The following is a 20,194-nucleotide window of genomic DNA, read 5'->3' on the forward strand; positions in this document are numbered from 1 at the left end:
TCTATTAATGTACATTCTGATCAGGATGATAGTTATAAGGGTGTAAACCTATGTAAATTTTATTGAGCTGTACAGTTAATTAATGTATTTACTGTACATCTGTATTACCTCCATAAGAAAGAAAAGCAACTCCCATAAAACAAGGGAACAAAAATTAGAAAATAAGGTAGAGGGCTTTCAAGCTTGAGCATTATTACATTTCCAGTAAACCTGTGCCTAGAACTTTTCTCAGCTCCAGGCCCACTCCCGGCCTCAGGGTCTGCCCCGCCCCTGACGTGCCCAGCCCCAGGGCCCCGCTAGAACTCCGCCCCTAGAGCCCCACCCGCTGCTGCCCCGCCCCGCCCCGCCCTACGCGCCCTACCTTGCGGCTGAACTCCTGGGCCCTGCGCCTGCGCTCTCGGTGCACGGCGTCGGGGTGCTTGCGGCCCGCCAGGCGCAGCAGCTCGCGGCCCAGAGAGAGGCCGCGGCCGGAGCGTGGGGGCCGCAAGGCTGTGGTCAGGGGCGCGGGATCGGATCCCGTGTCGGGGCCGCCGACAGGGCCAGGGAAGACGCCCAGGCTGGGCGGCACACGCGGGCAGCGCCGGGCCAGGCGCACGAGGCGCTCGCGGCTCAGGCCGCCCACGGCCAGCCCTTCCACCTCCAGGATCTGATCCCCGGGCCGCAGACCCCCGGCGTGCGCGCTGCTCCCCTCGGCCACCTCCAGGACGAAGCAAGGACCCGAGCCGCCCAGCCGGAAGCCGAAGTCCTCGGGCCAGCCCTGGTTGGTGGCCGGCATGGCAGCGGTGGTCGTGCAGCTGGAGAGGGAGAGAGACCGCACAGGGGATTCCTTGCAGCCTTGCCCGCCGGGCTGCGCGCTGCTCAAAGACCTAAGGCATGTACCAGTCTGGGTCTCTACTATCTCTCTGCCTCCATGTGGATAAGCCATCATCTGACCTCCTGGATCCAGCTGTGCCTGAAATTCACCAACTTCCATGTGATATAGCTCACAAATTCCTACTGACTTAAGGGTTATTTGCCCTTTGCATTGTAAGACTCTCTTGATCTCCTTGGGGAAGCATGGTATGGCTGATCTGGGGTCTCTGGGCTCCTGGCTCTAGGACAGGCTCAGGAGGAGGGGAAATGCCTCTATCCTCCAAAAGTGGACGGATTCTGTGGCCTGGAGACACAAACACATCATGGGGAGGTAAGGGTGACTGTCCTGGATGGAACAGTCTATGTGTCTGTTTTCCCATGTCTATTTAGAGCAGGGATTCTTTACAGGAGACAATGAGTAGGTAATATGAAACTGTAGGTAATATGTGATATAAAGGCTTGATTTTCTGGGGAAGAGTCCATAGTTCTGAGGACTTCTTGACCCTGGCTTAAAACCTCTGAGGGCTGGATTTTGAAGACCCTGGTCTCAGTGCCCCTCACCCCTCCACAGATGTTTGGAGACATCCTCACCCACCCTATGGGTGTCACCCTCCCATTGACTCCTCCTGGAGGCTGGCCTCTCCCAGGACATCTGGGGAACACTTCTTAGAGCCCTTGGAGTTGGGAGCTAGGAGGAGGCCCAGCTTCCAACAGCATTATGGGCTGGGAGGAAATGTCCTTAAGTGACATCCAATGAGAACCTGTGTCACCTGGCCACCAGAGGGCACAGCGTGAGAGCTCCTCACACTGGGTGGTGGAGGCTTCCACACCTAAGGCTGGCTGGTTCACTCCCAAGCCCACCCCAGGGGCCCTCATCATCCTCTGCCAGGTGACAGTGGAACCTTGGGGACACTCATTCTGTCATGTGGTGGCAGCATTGGACTCCTGGGTCCACTGGACCCAGGTTGAGTGGAGGCATCACTGTGTCTTGGAGGGGCCTGAGATCAGTTGTTGTACCGTGAGAGAAGCAGTCAGCTCCTCCACAATCAAAGAGGGGCTGACTGGAAACTCGGAGTTGGGGGTGTGGGCATCTGCTCCCCCACCATGTGCACACCTATTTGGATCAGCACCCTGTGTCAGGGCTGCCTATTAGAGGCCACAGCAGATGACTCCTAAGGTCTACACTCAGCCTGTGGAGCCCACAGGGCGGGAGATGCTGCCAGCATTCGGAACCCCCTTGGGCTTTTGAGCTGTGTCCAGCCCTCTGGTGTGTCCCCCACCCTGCAGACTGACCTAAACTCTCTCTCACCCCCTAGGAGCTCCCCATCTGGGCCACTCTCTCCTTCCTCACCTTCACCTGGAAACAGGAATCCAGCCCCAATCCAGGGCTGACTGAGCACGAGAGGGAGGCATCTGAGGGCTGCCTGTCCCAGAATATTGGATGCCGTCCCTGCCCACCCCCCCAGGTTTGCTCACCTTCTTTCCTGGTGATGGCAATGGCTGCAGTGACAGAGCCCAGCGCTTGCGGGACGCCTGGGGACACTTGCTTGTTGCCAGCCCCCTGCTGCTCAGGGCCTTGGCATCGGTTACTGATGCATCCGCGGTGACAGCTGGAGTTTCTAAGGCAAAGTGATCCTCTGAGTAACCTGAGAAGGCCCCAGTTACCAGGTGGACCAGCAGGATGGCTGGACAGCTTGGCCAGGGCCCAGAGTGGCTGGCCCTGCTGTGTGGTCCTGAGGGGATGCACAGTGGTCTTCAGACGGGAGTGAAGACTGACCAGAGCTGGACCTGGGGCCAGGTCCACCCCTGAGGGTCACAGAGCTTGGCAGGTGGGTTGAGGGGATTCAGTTGGGTTGTTCCGGGGTGCGGGTGTCACTCAGTTCAGGGATGGCAGAGGGGACTGATAAGACTCCATGGGGCATGGGGATCAAGTCCCCACAAAGAACATCACTGCTGGAGCCCCACAGGCCAGGCTTATTGGCAGGAGAGGGGGAGACCCAGGCCAGAAAAAAGAGGTTTGGATGGAAGAAAAAGATGCTGACTTAAGTAATTCTGGAAACGAGTGGAGTCTGTAAAACAAAAGGCAAAAGAACCCTGTACAGGGGTATGGGTTAACAATTCTGAAATCGCACTATCCATGCCCACTGGAATTGAACAATTAAGTCAGTGGATCGTGGGAGCCAGGTTTTCTTGCTGTTGGAGTGGGAGGTTACCAACAAGCAAAAGGGGAAAGCCAGAATAATCCATCTGTGGTACTGGATTCGAGTCGAGGACAGCAGTATGAACTCATGCTTAGCTTACCATCACATCAGAGGGCTAATATGTAGAAATATTTACAGATATGCACACACACAGGTTACCACCTTCACAGTGTTTGCTTGCTCTGTGAGTCGAGAGGGCTTAGAAGCAAGGACATCCCAGCGGCAGTGAGCACAGTCAGTGTCAGATCTGGATTCCTAACATCATTCCCCAGTAGAAGGAGCCCGGGCTCCTGGGAGAAATGACTGGTTCCAGGGCTGGGGCAGGAAGCATACCAGTGAGCCTGGACCATCTTCTGGTGCCAGAGCACAAGGAAGGGCTACACACACATGCACACACACACACACACATGGTAGGGCTTGTCAAGGGGACACAGGAGCCAAAGGAAAGGGCTCCCAATGGCCAAAAGTGGAACAATTTGAGCAACAAAGTAAATAACATAGTGTTGGGTTATAACCCAAAGTAGAAAGCAAATAGCCACAAGTTTACACTGATATAAACAATTGATGAAATAAATGAGGAAAAGAGACAAATCTGTGCAGAAGAATTCCAGATAATTTATACAGCTAATTCTCCTTAAGGAGAACTCCCACCCTTAAGTGTGGGCTGCACGTAGTGACGTCTTTCCAAGGAGGACAGGTGCAGGGGCAGGGAGACAGTGCTTTATGGTGGAGAAACCTGATGAACACGACCTGATTCGGGATCAAGGTCATCATCGGGGCAAATCAGGTTGATGGCATGGACCCTTTATTTGATGTGATGGGTTTGGCACTTTGCCTCTGGGGACTCCTCCACAAAACCCATGACCAGTCTGACTATGACAAAAACTTCAGGCAAACCCACATTGAGGGACATTCTGAAAATAACCTGACTCTTCAAAACCGTTAAGGTCGTCAAAAACAAGGGAAGACTGAAAAACTGTCACAGATTGGAGGAGGCTAAGGAGACCCAGTGCAATGTGGGGCCCTGGGACACAGAAAGCACATGAGGTGAAAACTAAGGAAATCTGGATGAGTTAATAATGATGGATCAATATTAGTTCACTAGTTGTGACAAATGGACAATAGTTAATATAAGATTACAGAAAGAGGGGACATTGGGTGTGGGGTAAAAGGGACCTCTGTACTATCTCTGAGACTTTTCTGCAAACCTAAAACTATTCTAAAATTAAAAGTTTATTTTTAAATCCTCTTCTCAGGATGTGGGGAATGAGGAGAAGATAGATTAGAAGATACTCTTAATAGGTCACCATGATTGAGCTGCATGTTTTCCAGAGTTTGCTTTACCCAAAGGTGCTCCAAGTTACTGTGAGTGTGTGAGTGTGTGTGTGTGTGTGTGTGTGTTAGATGTGTGTCTATGTGTTCGCTAGCCTCATGTACATTATAAACTCTGCTAGGGAGCTTACAGTATATCCTCATTGGAAAAAAAAATAGTGTGTGGGGGGTTATAGCTCAGTGGTAGAGTGCATGCTTAGCATGCACATGGTCCTGGGTTCAATCCCCAGTACTGCTTCTAAAAATAAATAAATAAATAAACAAACTGAATTACCTCCCCCTAAAATGCAACAAAAAATGACTTTGAATTATACACAACATCAAAAAAAAAAAAAAAGAGAGAGAGAGAGAGAAAGAAAAGAAAACAAAAGAAAAGAAAAAATAAAGGAAAAAAAAAAGCCACAAGTGAATGAGAGTGTCCCAGAGTGACTGACGGTGTAATTGAACACATCTACGAGCACAGCTCTGAATGCCTGTTAGGCTGCATAATTAGTGTGCTGTGGTAAACTGGACATAAACCACAGCAGTCACGTGGCCGACTTGACTTGGGCTGCTCTTCTGTCCTCTTGACTACGTGTTTCTCTACGTGGTAAAAAGTAGTCACCTGACACTGCAGATGGGAATGTAAAATGGTACAACCATTACGAAATATTGTTTGGCAGTTTCTTAAAAAGCTAAACATACTAAACACTTACCAAGAGACCCACCCGTCCCACTCTTAGGTATGTGTTTGCCCAAGAGAAATGAAAGCCCAGGATCACCCAAAGACTTGGACGTGAATGTTTACAGCAGCACCCTTCACCATAGCTCCAAACTGGAAACGATCTAAATATCCACCTGCGGGTGAATGGAGAAACATTGTGGTCTATCTGTATAATGGAATGCTACTTGGTAACAGAAAGAAATACAACACAACTATATAGCCTCAAAAGCATTATGGTAGGAGAAAGAAGCTGGTAGCAAAAGGCTCTATGAGTCCATTTATATTAAAATCTATAACATACAAACTGACCTGTAACATCAGAAGTCAGATTTGTGGTTTCTGGGGCCGAGGTAGAGGCAAGGATGAAGTGCAAAGGGGTGTGAGACTTCCAGAGATGATGGAAATGTTCTGTATTTTGTTTGTGGTGGTAATTTGACAGGGATATGCCTGTCAAAACTCATTGAATTGTACACTTTAAATGTATGCAGTTTATTGTGTATAAATTATACCTCAATAAAGTTGATTTTTAGAATCTTGAATTGAGGGGTACACCCCTAAACACTGTAACTTAAATGGGATGGGCAAAGTAATGCCCTGAGCCAGACCTCGTCCTGCACCAGCACTTGTCATAAATTTGTTGTCTCATTTGTTGTCACAACTTTCCCAACAAAGTCAGAATTGCTAGCTCCAGTTTAGAGCGGAGAAGACAGAGATTCAAAGAGTTAAGTGACTTGTCCAGGGTCACAAGCTCATGAGCGGCTGAGACTGTGTTTGACCATCTCTGGGAGACTCATGGTCCAGGACTCCAGAACTGAACGCAGAAGTACACACATCTCAAGTTATGTATCTTTACACAATGGAATACCACTCAGCTATAAAAAAGAATAAAATAATGCCATTTATAGCAGCATGAATGGACATGGAGATTGCCATTCTAAGTGAAGTAAGCCAGAAAGAGAAAGAAAAATACTATATGATATCACTCATATGTAGAATTTAAAGAAAAAAAGAAAAGAAAAGAAAAAAGAAAATACTAATGAATTCATCTACAAAACAGAAACAGACTCGCAGACACAGTAAACAATCTTATGGTTATCAGAGGAAAGGGGGTGGGGAGGGATAAATTTGGAAGTTTGAGATTTGCAAATGTTAACCACTATATTTAAAAACAGATAAAAAGACAAATTTCTTCTTTATAGCACAGGGAACTATATTCAATATCTTGTAATAACCTTTAATGAAAAAGAATATGAAAACGAATATATGTATATATATATATATGCATGACTGGGACATTATGGTGTACACCAGAAATAGACACATTGTAACTGACTGTAATTCAATTAAAAAAAAAAAAGAACTATGCACATCTCTGCACCCAAAGCCTGGAAATTTTCTTCATCCTCCTTGCTCTATCTTCTTTAAGGCTTCACCCAGGATGTCCCAATAGGCTCCAAATGTGTCCTGGGCATTTCCAACCCTGATCTCAGAAGGTCAAGCCAAGCTGTGGGGAGGCCAGCAGGTGGAAGGAGAGAGGTCTCCTGGGACTCAGGGAGGGGAGGGTCTGCAGGTACAGAAAAAGGAACCTCTGGAGACCCTTGGCAGGTGCTACTGAGAAGGGCTGGCACCCTGGACTCCTCTCTTTATTTTACATCCCAAATCCAAGTAGCAGCAGATCCTGTGGACTCTGTCTTCAGCTTTACAATTATAACCAGAACCTACCTGCTTCTCTCCACTACCGCTGCTGCCATCCTGGTCTGAACCGCCCTCACCCCTCTCCTGGACAGCTTCCCCAGACCACTCACTGGTCTTCCCTGGCCCCCTGCAGTCCGTTGTCAACGTAGCAGCCAGAATGACCTGTTGAATCAAAAGTCAGATTATGTCCCTCCTCTGCTCGAAACTCAGACCATCACTAAGTCCTCACACTGGCCTGCAGGACCTACCCAGTCAGGCCCGTCGCACCTCCCTGACGTTCCCTGCTCCTCTACCCCTTGCTGTCTCCCTCAGTGCATGGGCCAGGCATGTTCCTACCACACTAGTTCCGTCTCACTAGCTCTTCCTTCTGCCTAGATTGTATTCCTTCAGATGTCTGCACGTGCTCCTCCTGCCTCCCCTGTTCAGATGTCTCCAGTTCCATGAGCACTAGTGCTCCTCTCATCCCCTGCTATCTGTCTATTTCTGTCTAGTTCTCTCACCATCTGATATGCAGTGTGGCTGATTGATTTAAAATTTTTATTGTCTGCCTCCACCCACTAAAATGCAAGCCCCAGGAGAGTAGGGGTTTCTGTCTGTTTTGTTCATTGCTGCACCTGCAGTACCTAAAACAGCGCTAGTGGGTTCTCAGTAAATATTTGTGAAATGAATGGATACACCAATAAACCCTACACTGAAGCCCTGTCCCTCTAACAGAAGGAAGTGCTTTCTCTCCCCAAGGCCGCCCGTAGTAATCTTAAGGAATCTCAAAGATGGCCCCCAGCGTGGCACATGGTGAGCATGATTTTGTGATCATTATTATATCCAGTAATATTTTGTTCTTCTGACAATTCAATTGTGTTCCCCAAAGTTACAAACCATTAAAAAATTTAACTTTGTATTTTAGAGTAGTTTTAGATTCACAGGAAAATTTCAAAGATAGTCCAGCATCCATATACCCTGTATCCATGTCCCATGTTACTGACATCTCACATGACTACAGCATATTTGTCACAACCAATGAACACAGCTAATTTAGATTCCCCCAGTTTTCACCTAAAGTGCTTTCTCCATCCCAGGATCCCATCCAAGATGCCACACTTAGTTGTCATGTGTCTTCAGGCCCCTCCAATCCATGGCAGTTTCCTTGGTTTCGAGTACCTTGACAGCTTTTTATTTGTTTGTTCACCTGTTTTTGGAAATTTTGCGTTCTCACCACCAGTGAATGAGAGTTCCTGTTGCTTCACATCCGTATAGACAATTGGCATTGTAAAGGTTATTTTGGATTTTAGCCCTAATAGGTATAATAGTGATACCTCATTGACATTTTAATTTGCTTTTTCCTAATGTCAAATGATGTTGAGCATCTTTTCTTATGCTTATTTGCCATCTATGTATCTTCTTGGTGAGGTGTCTGTTCAGATATTTTGTCTGTTTAAATTGGGGGGGGGAGTAATTTGTTGAGTTTTAAGAGTTTTTTCGTGTGTATTTTGATACAAGTCCTTTATCTGTCATGTGGTTTACAAATATTTTCTCCAGTGGGTAATTTGTATTTTCATTCTTTTAACAGTGTTATTCACAGAGCAAAGTTTTAAATTTGAATAAACTCCAGTTTATTAAATTTTGTGGGAGATTATGCTTTTGGTGCTGTATCTAGAAATTCATCACTAAACCCAAGATTGTGTAGATTTTCTCTTAATTATTTTCTTCTAGCAAACTTTGGAAAACATCCAGCCCAACCCTGGTGCCCTGTTAAGAGTATGTTGTAGTTGACCTGACACCCCTTTCTTCTCCCTAAATAATCCACAGAAATATAACTGTGAACACTACAAAACAGATCCTATTTGTTATGGGCTGAATTTTGTCCACTCAAGTTCGTATGTTGAATTCCTAACCCCTAGTACCTCAAAATGTGACTGTATTTGGAGATAAGGTCTTTACAGATGTCATTAAATCAAAATGAGGCTGTTAGGGTGGGCTCTAATCCAACCTGACAGGTGTCCTTATAAGAAGACGTTGGGACACAGACTGCAGGGATGCGCACACAGAGGCGAGACCACGTGAGGACACAGTGAGAATGTGGCTGTCTACCAGCCAAGGACAGAGGCCGCAGGAGAAGCCAACCCTGCCAACACCTCGATCTAAGACTTCCCAGCCTTCACAACTGTGTGAAAATAAATTTCTATTGTTAAATCCACCCAGTTTGTGGTATTTTTTATGGCAGCCCTACCAAATTTATGCACTGCCATAGTGAAATCTCATTGGAATATGGTTTAAAAGCTCTTCATTCAGGATGGTAGAGAGCTGGTAAGTGTTCTTGGCCACAGAGAGCAAATGAGGGCAGACAAGAATTGATTGGGAAGACTCAATCTTCAGTTTAAAATTGGCAGGTGTCTTCCTCTCCCCGTGCCAAGTCTGCCCTGACACATCCAGCCAGTCTGGACTGAGGAGACAGAGTCCAAACTGGGCAGTAATATCTTGCAGTCACGTCATGTACACCTACCCAAAGCCTCCAAGTATATCTGAACTGTGTCCTTAGGACCTTGGGTGACAAAGGCAGAAGAGAAGGTGACAGCCTGCTGGGGGGATGGAGGGGTTGGTCCAGATGACTGTCCACCCCCATGACATGAGAACTGAAGGTACCAGTGACATAATGGCATTTTGAAGGCAGGCCTGATGATTGGCATAGGGTCTTGCTAAGGCTTCCATCAGCAACTTGGGTAGTGTATTAGTCAGGGTGACTCACGCTAGCTGCTATAACAAACCACCTGCAGTCTTGGTGGCTTAACATAATAAAGTTTTATTTATTGCCTACATCATGTGGGTTGGGTGGCTTTCTTGGGCTGGAGGTGGGGGTGGGGGCTACCTCCAGGAAAGGACACAGGGCTCTAGACCCTTCCATTTTGTGATGCCAATGTCTTAAACATATGGTCACTTCTGTAGAGGTCACTGTAGAAAAGGAGATTATGCAGGAATGGTTTAAGGACCTGGCCTAGAAGTTACCTACCCACTGTTCAATGCCCAGAACAAACTCCAAGGGAAGCTGGGAGATGTCATCGTCCCTTGTGCCCAGGGAGAGGAAGCCATGTGGTAAGTACCTGGCATTGTCTCTACCACAGATAAAGACACTCATTTTTCTACCCAGCCTGCAAATGTTGGGGTGCTAGGGAAGATGGTGGGTGGGGACTCAACCTCTAGAGACAGGGATGCTGGTGGCAACAATCGTTTCAATCTAACAAGATAGTAGGAGAGTTGGCTAAGAGTCAACAAGCAAAAGTTGGGGGCTTACTTGACCATGGACCCGGTGTGAATTAAGCCTGGGGCTTGTTATGAGCGCTGTACGGAGAGAAGTGTGGCATGATGAGCAGCATTTGGAACTGTAAATCCCACCACGACATCACGGGAAGTGTTAGCGATGTAACAGTGAAGAACAGGGTAGCTGTCACGTCCGGGTCCAGGCAGGCCTGACTCTGCTCAGCCCGTCACAAGTCTTGGGCCTGAAGCTGCGTGTAGAGCTGGTCTGTGGGACAAATGCTGGTGGGAGCTTCTCCCAGCATCCCTACTTCCATGACAGAAGTGAGATCAGCCCACTGGTGCACCTTGTCTTACGTTCATTTCCCCCTAGTCTTGTTTCCTCTCTGTGCACTTTAAAGTTACTTTATCTTGTTTTGTACGTCTATGTAAACCACCTCCAGTCCTGTCTGGAATAAGACAGCACTTGTCTTTAAATAAATGTGACTCTTTAAATGGTGTGAGGTTCTGAGAAGTTACCCCTCATGTCTCTTGTACCTATTGCTCTTTCCCCAGGTGTCAAAGTAGCTTTAGATGGGTAATGGGGAGGGGGAGGGGGAGGGGTGGATTTAGTCTCAAAAGAGCCACCTTTTTGTCCTAACTAGACTTTAGTGTTTCTGTTGAAAAGACCAAGTTCTGAAATACAAACTTTTTTTTTTTGGTGTCAAGTTGGGGATTTTGGAAGGGAAAAAAATTACTGCAAAAGCTTATGGTTTGTACCATAAACCAGAGAGTGGGACTGCTTGCATGGGGACTAACAGCCTATTTCACACCCAAAATAAGTAAGAGTTTGAGCACTTGGCAAGGAGGGAGGCTCGAGAGGAGGCTTGGAGGAGGAGACTCGCTGTCCCATTGGAACCCGGGTTACAGGAGCCAAGCTCCGCTTAGTTACGGGGAAACAAAGGAGGCTGCACGTGGTGCACTTGACTTTGGGGCAATTTGAACTCCTGTCAGCTGCACGCACGCCCCTTCCCGGTGCTGTACTCCATTCCCGGGAGCATCAGCAGACTGAGACAGTTAGAGTGATTAACGCTAGCTGCTGTGACAATCTCACTGTGTTTGTGCGCATGACAAACAATAAACCCTGTGTCTCCCAGTCGCCTCCCTCTGGTCCCTTCACTTCGGGCTAATGTTCAGAACCACTTCTGAAATGGCAGGCTCTGGGCCCCCCTCCTCCAGGCTGCAGAGCTTGTGAGCTGCTAATCCTGCTGATTTTGGAGCTCCTAGCCAGTGATGCACCATCCGTAGTAAGAGGAGTTGCTGTGGTGGCTCTGGTGGGACCAGAGGAGCTGTCAGAACCTGCTGCCAGGATAGGGGCACCTCAGTTCCCCAGGGACATCTCTTGGAGTCTGTGGGATGCTCATTCCAGGCTCCTCCATTTCACCTCCTCTGTTGGAGCCTCCCTGGAGAGATTAGCAAACACTTCCTGCCTTTGCTGACAGCCCTCTCGGTTGATCAGCCTAACCTGGCTGTCTTTGCCAGCATCTCTTTTCCTGCCTCTGCCTCTTCTCTCCTTACACCCTCTTGCTCTTCCTAAGGAATCGCATCCGCTCTGGGTGACCTTGCAGACCTCTGAGACTGCAGCTTTGTGGCTAGAATTTCCTTTCTCTTCCTTTCAATACACATTTTCTAGAACCTATACCAGGAGACGGCTTGCCAGGAAGGAACTTTATTAATAGATTTGCCTTTGAGTCTGGAGATGAAGGGTGTCCACCACAAGCTCTTGTCACGCCCCACACATCCCATGTTTTCACTGTTGCACTTTCTGGGCTCACTCGTGATTGGGGGGACATTTTTGACATATTCTCCCATCATTCCAGATATAATAACTCATTAAGCGCCCACTTACTGAGTGCCTACGCAGCATCCATGCCCCTTTCTAGTGTTACCCAGGTCTCCGTCTGGACTCTTCCTCTCCCCTGAGCAGCTCATGTGATTTGCTGTGGCTGGCAGCCATCCCACCACCAGGAGGAAAGCTGGTCTGAGGATGAAGTTGTTACTCAGGTGGCAGAGTGAGGGACAAAAAGAATAACTCTGTCCTCGATGATGCCATTGAGCTGATTCAAACCATTCCTGAAGCCTGCCCTGTCTCAGGATATTCCAGTGGCAGAGGCCAAGAAGTCTCCTTCATGGTTGAATCCAGTTTGAGTTGGGCTTATTATTATTTGCAACATAAAGAACCCTGATACCCCAAACCTCTTGAGTCAGAAATATTTCACACGCTGTTCTCAAATCGATCACATTTATTAACTTTGAGGACTGCATCTATATGAACGGCCAATGTTGACTGAATGTGCTTTGCATGCATCATCTCACTTAATCCTCACAACAACCCACTGAGGTGGAGTCTCTTCCCCTCACTTTACTGATGAGGAAACTGAGATTCAGAGGGTTTAAGTAAAAACCACACAGCTAAAGAGATGGATGCTGGACTGGACCCCAGGAAGCCTGACTCCTGAGCCCATATTTGTAACCCCTACGCGACTTACCATTCAATGTTTTCATTCTGAATCTCTTCCTGGAATGACGTTCATGTCCGCCCCTCACAGAGCGCAGTGCTGGTGCTGATTCGCTAGGTGTTGAGAGCATTAATCAGAAAGTCATGACTCCGGGACCCTAAGCAAGAAGTGCCGCTCATTTCTTCCCCACAGCTCTGAGACAGCATTCACAGTATCGTCCCTGGTCCTTCTCCAGCCTCTTTCTGTGTAACATACAAATAAAACAAGTGGAAAACAAATCACATACTTGACATGACAGGATGGACCGTCCTCCGGCATCGCCTGTAATCTCTTGCTTGCCTGCCTTTTCCTTAGGCTGTCAGGTGGCTTCTCTTCTTTGAAAACCTGTCGGAGGTCAGCCTGAGACAGCTCAGCCCCAGCTCAACGTCCAGGGCTGGGTGCTCTTTTGCTCAGCCCTGCTAGCCAAGGGATGACCAGATTCCAACTGCAAGACTACTTCTTGGTCTCGGCAGGGGTAGAAAACTAGAGTTTCCGTTGGGAGGCATTAAGATAGGTAGCTGGAGATAGGATCTCCAGATTTCACAAACAGAAATACAAGATGCCCAGTTAAATTTGAATTTCAGATAAACAACAGATCATTTTTTAGTATAAGTATACTTATACTCTTGTTCGAGAGATACCACCACTGATGGTGAACTGTAATATAGGTGAGCAGAGCAACGGAGCATTTGGGATGAGGAGAGCTGAACAGAGCACCGCGTTAAGACAAGTTCAGAAGTGATCAGGAAATGGAGATTCTGCCCTGAGAATCTCTTTGACCTGGTAGCTGAACATAGTTGCCTCAAGAGGCAACAATCAAGGTAGCAAAGGCCAAGTGCAAGTTGGCCACACCTACATTATGCTTCAAGCTGCTTAATGACACACTATGGCCCCACCTACTGGCCAGAAGAAGTTTTGTTTGGGTTGATATCCAGGATACAGATTTCCCTTTGGGTATAATGCATCCTTTTTCTTTCATTCACTCAACACATTTTTTATTGAGCATCTACTATGAACAAGGCACTAAAATAGTTGCTATTGGTATCATAGGAAACAAATCCAGATCCAATGCTTGTCCTCCAACAAAAATACTTTTGTCATGTTCCTTAAAATTCTTTTTTCTCCATTGTAACATCCCTCCTGACCAATAAATCGTTGATTGTAAACAAGCATCCTATGCCATGTCTGCCTGCCGCAAGGGTAGTTATGAAGTTCCGTATTCCATTCCCAAAGTACTGCCTCAGTCATTCCCTTGGGGGGAAGAGATGGAGGTATAAAAGGTGGTTAATCCTGTCAACCGATCTTGTAGCAGGTAAAAAACTGATACCACAGGTCCAGTTTCAGGGGCGGACAGGAGCGCTTAGGAATGCTCCAAAGAGGGAGTCTTTGCTGCATGTTTCACAGGTGAGACAATCCTTCCTATCACCCTTGAATTACATTTTTGGTTTGGAGCTTAAATGCATGTTTCCTCCTACACTATCTATAAAACACAAGTGTCATGGTTCACACTTAGAGATTTTGAAATACACAGGGAAAAGATAAAAATGAGAGAAACACAGGAGTTTCAGGAATGGACTGACCACTGAGATATTTGTCCTGAGAAAATAATTCAACTGAAAAAAAAAAGCTACGAATATATTTCCAAAACTATCTATAAACATAAAAAGCAGGAAAACACAAGTGTCCAACAATAAGATAATATTAAGTTCGTTATGTTGCATCCCTGAGTAATAACTGAAACTATCTAGAGGAAAGGCATTTATGATAAACTAAAAAAACCAAAATTCAAAAATTGTCTAGACACTATAATTACAGCTATGTAAACCTTTTAAATGAATATAAAGTTCACATTTTCATGTTAATAGAAATATACAATAATAAAGTAGCAGTTAAGATAGTAAAATACAGCCTTTTTCTTTGCTATTATTTATACATTTCTATAAAATTTTAAATGAGTTGAAAAAGAAAAATATGAGGTGGGGGAGGCATTTTGTATCTACATCTCTTCCTCCACTTATGATGGGGTTACCTATGAGCTGAGTGACTGTTTCTGTTAGGATTAGGATGTCTTCAACTGCAAGTTATAGAAAAAACTCAATAGAGTTTTAAAAAAGTAAAAGAAACTTTTTGCTCATCTAACTAGGAGGTCTAGATGTGGAGTAAGCTTCAGGCACAGCTTGATCAGGTGCCTGACTTCAGTTTTCTGTGCTTCTCTTGGATCTGCCCTCTCCAGTGTGTAGGCTTCATACTCAGGCTGGCTTTCCTCATAACTCCAAGTTAAGGGAAGTGAAGCTACAGGCTTCCTCCTTAATATCTTTACTCAATGTAAGGGAGAGGAGGCACCACTGAACAGGAATCCTAGCTTCATTCTATTAATTGGTTCACTCGCATCCCAGAGGCTGGCCATGCATTCCAGAGATTGGCTTTTGTTTTGAAAAATTATTGTGATAAGGAGGATAGGATTATCCTGACTGGCTGAGACCATAAGACCCACTCCTAGAGGTGGGGGTAGTTCAGTCCTACCCAAAGACCACGTAGGGAGGTGTGTGCCTTACACATTGGGTAGGAAACGTGCACTGTGTATGTACAGAAGATTGTCATGAAAAGTAGGAATGTGAGTTGGAAGGCAGTTGAAAATTTAATAGACAGTCCCGACTTGAAACGGTTCGACTTATGATGGTGCAAAATGATATGCCTTCCATAGAAATCATACTTCTAATTTTGAATTTTGACCTTTTCCTGGGCTAGCAACAGGCAGTACCACACTCTCTTGTGACGCTGGGCAGTGGCAGTGAGCCGCAGCTCCCAGCCAGCCATGCAATCTCCAGGGTTAAATGATACACACACTTACAACCATACAGGACTCATTCAACCGTTCTGCTTTTCACTTTCAGTACACTATTCAATAAATTACATGAAATATTCAATACTGTTATAAAATAGGGTTTATGTGAGATGATTTTGCTCAACTGTAGGCTACTGTTAAGTGTTCTGAGCAAGTTTAAGGTAGGTTACTCTAAGCGATGATGTTTGGTAAATTAGGTGCACTAAATGCATTTTTGCCTTATGATATTTTCAACTTACAATGGATTTATAGGAAGGTAACCCCATCATAAGTGGAGGAAGAGATGTAGATACAAAATGCCTTGGCTACACACTTCAAATGTCTCCTTTCCCTTCTGAAATGATCTCAGCCATCAGAGGAAGACACTCCAGATGAATCAGAAATAAAAGTATAAATCAACTAGAAGAAAACATTGGAGGATATATTTGTGTGCATGTGTGGTTATTTTCTTTTTGGTGTATGTCATATTGGCATAATGAATATTGTACTAAATACAATGCGAAAACAAAAGCCTCAAAAAAAGGGGCTGATAAATGTGAGCACTTCAGAATTTAAAATCTCTGTATGACAGACTCTGTAAACAAAGTCAACAGATACGTGACCTGTAGGAGGAAATATGTGAAATTTATATCAAAGGATTAATATCCAGAATGTGACAGAGAATAATTTCCCTCTATTTCTTCCTTTTAGTAATAACAACTTTCCAAGTGTTAGTGGGACACAAGGCAGCACAGCCAGAGACTACATTTCCCAGCTCCCCATGCAGCCAGGTATGGCCATGTGACTAAGTTCTGGCCAATGGGCTCTGACCAGGAAGGGCTAAGTGCAACTTTCAAGTTCCACTCTTGAAAGGAAGCAGCCTTTCATTTCCTTCTTTCTCCTGTTGGTGACCTTGGGGTAATGACAACACCCTAGTGCTGTGACTCCAAACTGTGCTCAGAATGCCCTGGGGTTGCCACAGCAAATTCATGGGGATGCTATGGGATATCTTAAACATTTAAGAAAACAAAGCAACATCTTGAGCTAGTTCACATGTTCAGCATTAGATTGATAAATTCCTGATGTTGCATCTTCGTGAAGATGCATTTAGAAAACAGGTGCTGCTGGAATATCTATGTGGATCAGGAAGGAGAATGGTGGTTTTCAATCTTTTTAAAGTTTGATAAATTTCACAGTGTGTAAGGGGCACTAAGTTGTTAAGACAGACTTATGAAGTTGTTCAGAGATCATTACTTAATAGATGAGATTGTTAGATACTTCCTTTGGCCTAGGAGCTCTGTGAAAAAAATCTCTAAGTCACTGAAGGGTGTCATAATCGGAGAAAGTTTGGAAATTTTTACCTAGTGGTGCACAACAAGATAGGAAGGATGTGGGTCCTTGTGGGATGTTGTGAATCTCCTGGGGCAGAATAGCCTACCACTCCTGGATTGTCCACTACCTCTACTGGCCTATTGCGTGTGAAAGAAATAAGCTTTCCCATTGAAAATATTGTGTTTGGGGGGTTTCTCTGTTATAACAACATAGCAGACAATCCCCACAGCCCAGTGGAGATCACCTGCAAACAGGTCACTACATGGTACATGCTGATTGTTTCCTGAGTGTCTGCCTGAGTGAATTCTATGTACTTGGGGCTGGGCTGGCCTCTGTGTGGGCAGGCTAGAAGGACTAGGGAGTTACTGCCCCAGGAGCAGTTGCTCCTCCGTAGAACAATTCTCAAGCATGTTCTATGGAGACTCTTAGAAGATCCCCAGTGGGCCTGAGTCCCACATGCCCACCTCTGCTCATCAGCATCTGCTTCCCTGACTTTCACTCTTTTCTCTTACTTTCTCAACCCCTCACCATATTTCTTGGGAATATTTCCCCAAACAAACTACTTATACCGAATCCTTGTCTTGGAGTTTGCTCTTGGGGAACCTAAACAAGAGAAGCAGCTTAGCCTGTTCCCTAACAAATATATAAAATATGTAAATAAGTACCACTGCAAAGCAACAAGAAAATGGTAAATCAAATAAAATGGCAAAGGATCACTGTAAGCAATTTACAGTAGAGGGAAGATAATTGGCCTATAAACACACAAGGTGTTCAACATCACTAGAAACCAGCCAGTTGTAATTAAGATAGCCCATCACAGTAATTAAGAACACTGATTCTGGAGCTCAATGGCTCTAAAACTTTCTAAGCTTATGAGCCTAGGAAAATTATTTAACTTCTCTATGCCTCCATTTCCTCATCTATAAAAGTGGTATAATAATACTACTTATCTCATAGAGTTACTATAAAGATGAAATGATATTGAAAAAGTTTTAAAGTACTCAGAACAATACCTGGAACACAGAAAGTGCTACATAAGTGCATGTTGGGCAAATAAATAAAATGGCATTTCACCTATCAGCATGGAAATATTAAAGGAACTGGCCTGTGGCTCTTTCAGACATTTGTAGCTAAAGATCAATTTAGTAGTATTTATTAAAATTAAAATTGTCTATACATTCTTTGGTCCAGAAATTCTACTTCCTGTAGCTGTCCTAGAAAAATACACCTACTTGTTTGCAGTGAAGCTCATGAAGGTATTTCTACTGCAGCACTGTTTGTGATAGCAAAAACTGAAATTAACCCAAATGTTTAGTAATAAAGCTGTTACATTAGAATTTGCAAACTGTGGCCCTTGGGCTATGTTGTGCTTTGCCTGAATAGCGTTTTATAATCTTGAATTAGTTGCCAACATTAAAAATTGTATTCAATGGGAATAGGGAACACAGGGAACTATATTTAATGGCTTGTAGTAAACTGTAATGAAAAAGAATATGTGTGTGTATATATATATGTGTATATATATATAATATATATAGTTATATATATAACTGACTATACTGTACACCAGAAATTAATACAGCATTGTAAATCAACTATACTTCAATTTTAAAAAATGGGGAAAAAAGGAAAGTAAATAAAACCTCAAAAATTAGATTTATGTTATCAAAATCTGGATTTCCAAATACTCTTCCAACACTGGAATTCAAGTTCACAACCTTTTGGTCTGTGTAAACAGCTACTTCTGCTTAAAATAAAACGCAGCTGCTCTGCTTTGTCCCTTTACTGATTTGTTACCCGCATGGCCCCTGTAGACACTAGAGTTTGGGACTCTGGCAGATGAGTTATGGATCAGCTAAATAATGCAATGCATATAATGAAGTAAATACAATATAGCAGATACACACTAATGGTGTGGAAGGATCACCAAGACATATTGTTGAATGAAAAAAAGAAAACAAGAGTAGAACCAGTATATATAAGATAATGCTATTTCAGTAAACAACAAATTATATATTTGTATGTAAACACTAGGATGTAAACTATGAAGTTCAGGGATTTTACTCTGTTTCATTGCTATGTTCCCAGTGCCTACAATAGTCATATAATGGCATATATTGGGTTCTCAATACATATCTGTTGAATAAATGCATATGTGTAAGTGTATAAAAGAATCTTGGAAGATACACACTGAACAAGTGATTAATTTTGTCATGGGACTGAGATTTGGGAGAGGTGGTGGTCAAGGGAGATTTTTTTCTGTTTTGTATAGTTTGACTCTTTTACAAGGAGAACATAATATTGTATCACTTGCATAAATTTTAAAAAAACTGAAGGAAAGGCAGTCCAGCACAAAATATCACAGGGGATCAAACCAAGGTTTAGTCTCAACTGATACCATCCAGAGAAAATGAATGGGGATAAAAATAAAGATCTGCATTTATGAACAAATAAAGCTAATCAAAATATTTAACTACCAGCTCAGAACTAACCAGCAGGATGAGTCAGCTGGAGATATTGATGAAATCCAGGGCACTCTGAATATGTGATGAGGTTCCATCCATAACCACCATCTTCCCTGGGGGCATCACATTTTCCGATTTCGGTTTTTTGTTATTCAATTCTGTGTCCACAAGTTCATGAAGGCCTTTTGCACAATGTTTCAGAAGCCCAGCTTGGTAAGTTTTTTTAAAACGGCGGGGGACGCGGGGGAAGGAATTAAGAAGCAGTGGTAGGTGGCAAAGACAGGGAAAGAGAACAGCTTTAATGCCAGTGTTTGGAGATCACAGAAATTTCCCCTCAAAGGGAGCACAGGCCTGGCTCAGTTACAGACAGGTTTTCAGAGGCATCGAAAATAGACCGGTCTCAGCAGATTCATAGGCTTACAGAGCAAAGAACACTCCACAGGGGACTTCCTTCTCAACGTTAAGTTTGGAAGCAGCTCTTTTGACCCCAGGTTCAACTATCATTACACAGCCCTCCTTCTTATCTCCAGGTTTGTAGTCAAACAACTGTCATGCTCCCGGGGCAGGATGTTCAGACTGTTCCGAGACAGCAGGAGCAAAGATACAGAAAACGGTTCAGATAGGTCCCAACGGTGTGATTGGCAGAAAGCAAAGCAAACTCTGTCCACCACGAAGACACAGTGTACGAGCCCCGAGGTGTGAGCCCCCGGTGCTCGGCCGGAAGCTCGGCCCTGACTGGGCTCTACCCAGGCCGCTAGGCGGCTCAGTCCACATCACAACCCCGGCGTCCTCGCCAGCACCAAGCCTAGGACGGTATTTTTGTAAGCTTTCTGGCAAAATCTCTCTACTCTATAAAGCTGGACCTCCCAGCCGTCATACTTGACTATGGTCGGAGGAGCCAAACCGGGAAACAAGAGACATCCATGAGCGCGAAGAACTTTAGCCGCTGGCCCCATTCCCTGCGGCCGTCCTATGCACTTCCGCCGGAAGTCGGCCTGGCAGTC

General features: G+C 45.0%; 1 protein-coding gene and 1 long non-coding RNA gene across 3 annotated transcripts in view; both read right to left on the minus strand.

Moving 5' to 3' along the window:
• Window positions 1-775, minus strand: part of GRID2IP (Grid2 interacting protein) — a 34,834-nt gene extending 34,059 nt beyond the window's left edge. The window contains exon 1 of the mRNA XM_064478714.1: window positions 362-775. Coding sequence (XP_064334784.1) covers window positions 362-775 — 414 coding nt within the window. The remainder of the gene's footprint in view (window positions 1-361) is intronic.
• A 1,569-nt stretch (window positions 776-2,344) lies between these two features.
• On the minus strand, window positions 2,345-20,165 carry LOC105099385 (uncharacterized). Of its 2 annotated transcripts, XR_010377723.1 has the most exons (4): window positions 19,218-20,165; window positions 12,561-12,772; window positions 6,811-6,945; window positions 2,345-2,471 (listed from the first exon to the last, which is right to left on the minus strand). It is a non-coding gene; the product is annotated as an uncharacterized LOC105099385 (long non-coding RNA). The 2 variants fall into 2 exon arrangements; XR_004130778.2 differs by lacking the exon at window positions 2,345-2,471 and having other exon boundaries at window positions 6,207-6,945.
• Between the last annotated feature and the right edge of the window lie 29 nt (window positions 20,166-20,194).

This window comes from Camelus dromedarius, chromosome 24, assembly GCF_036321535.1.
Source record: "Camelus dromedarius isolate mCamDro1 chromosome 24, mCamDro1.pat, whole genome shotgun sequence".
Lineage (NCBI taxonomy): Eukaryota > Metazoa > Chordata > Mammalia > Artiodactyla > Camelidae > Camelus > Camelus dromedarius.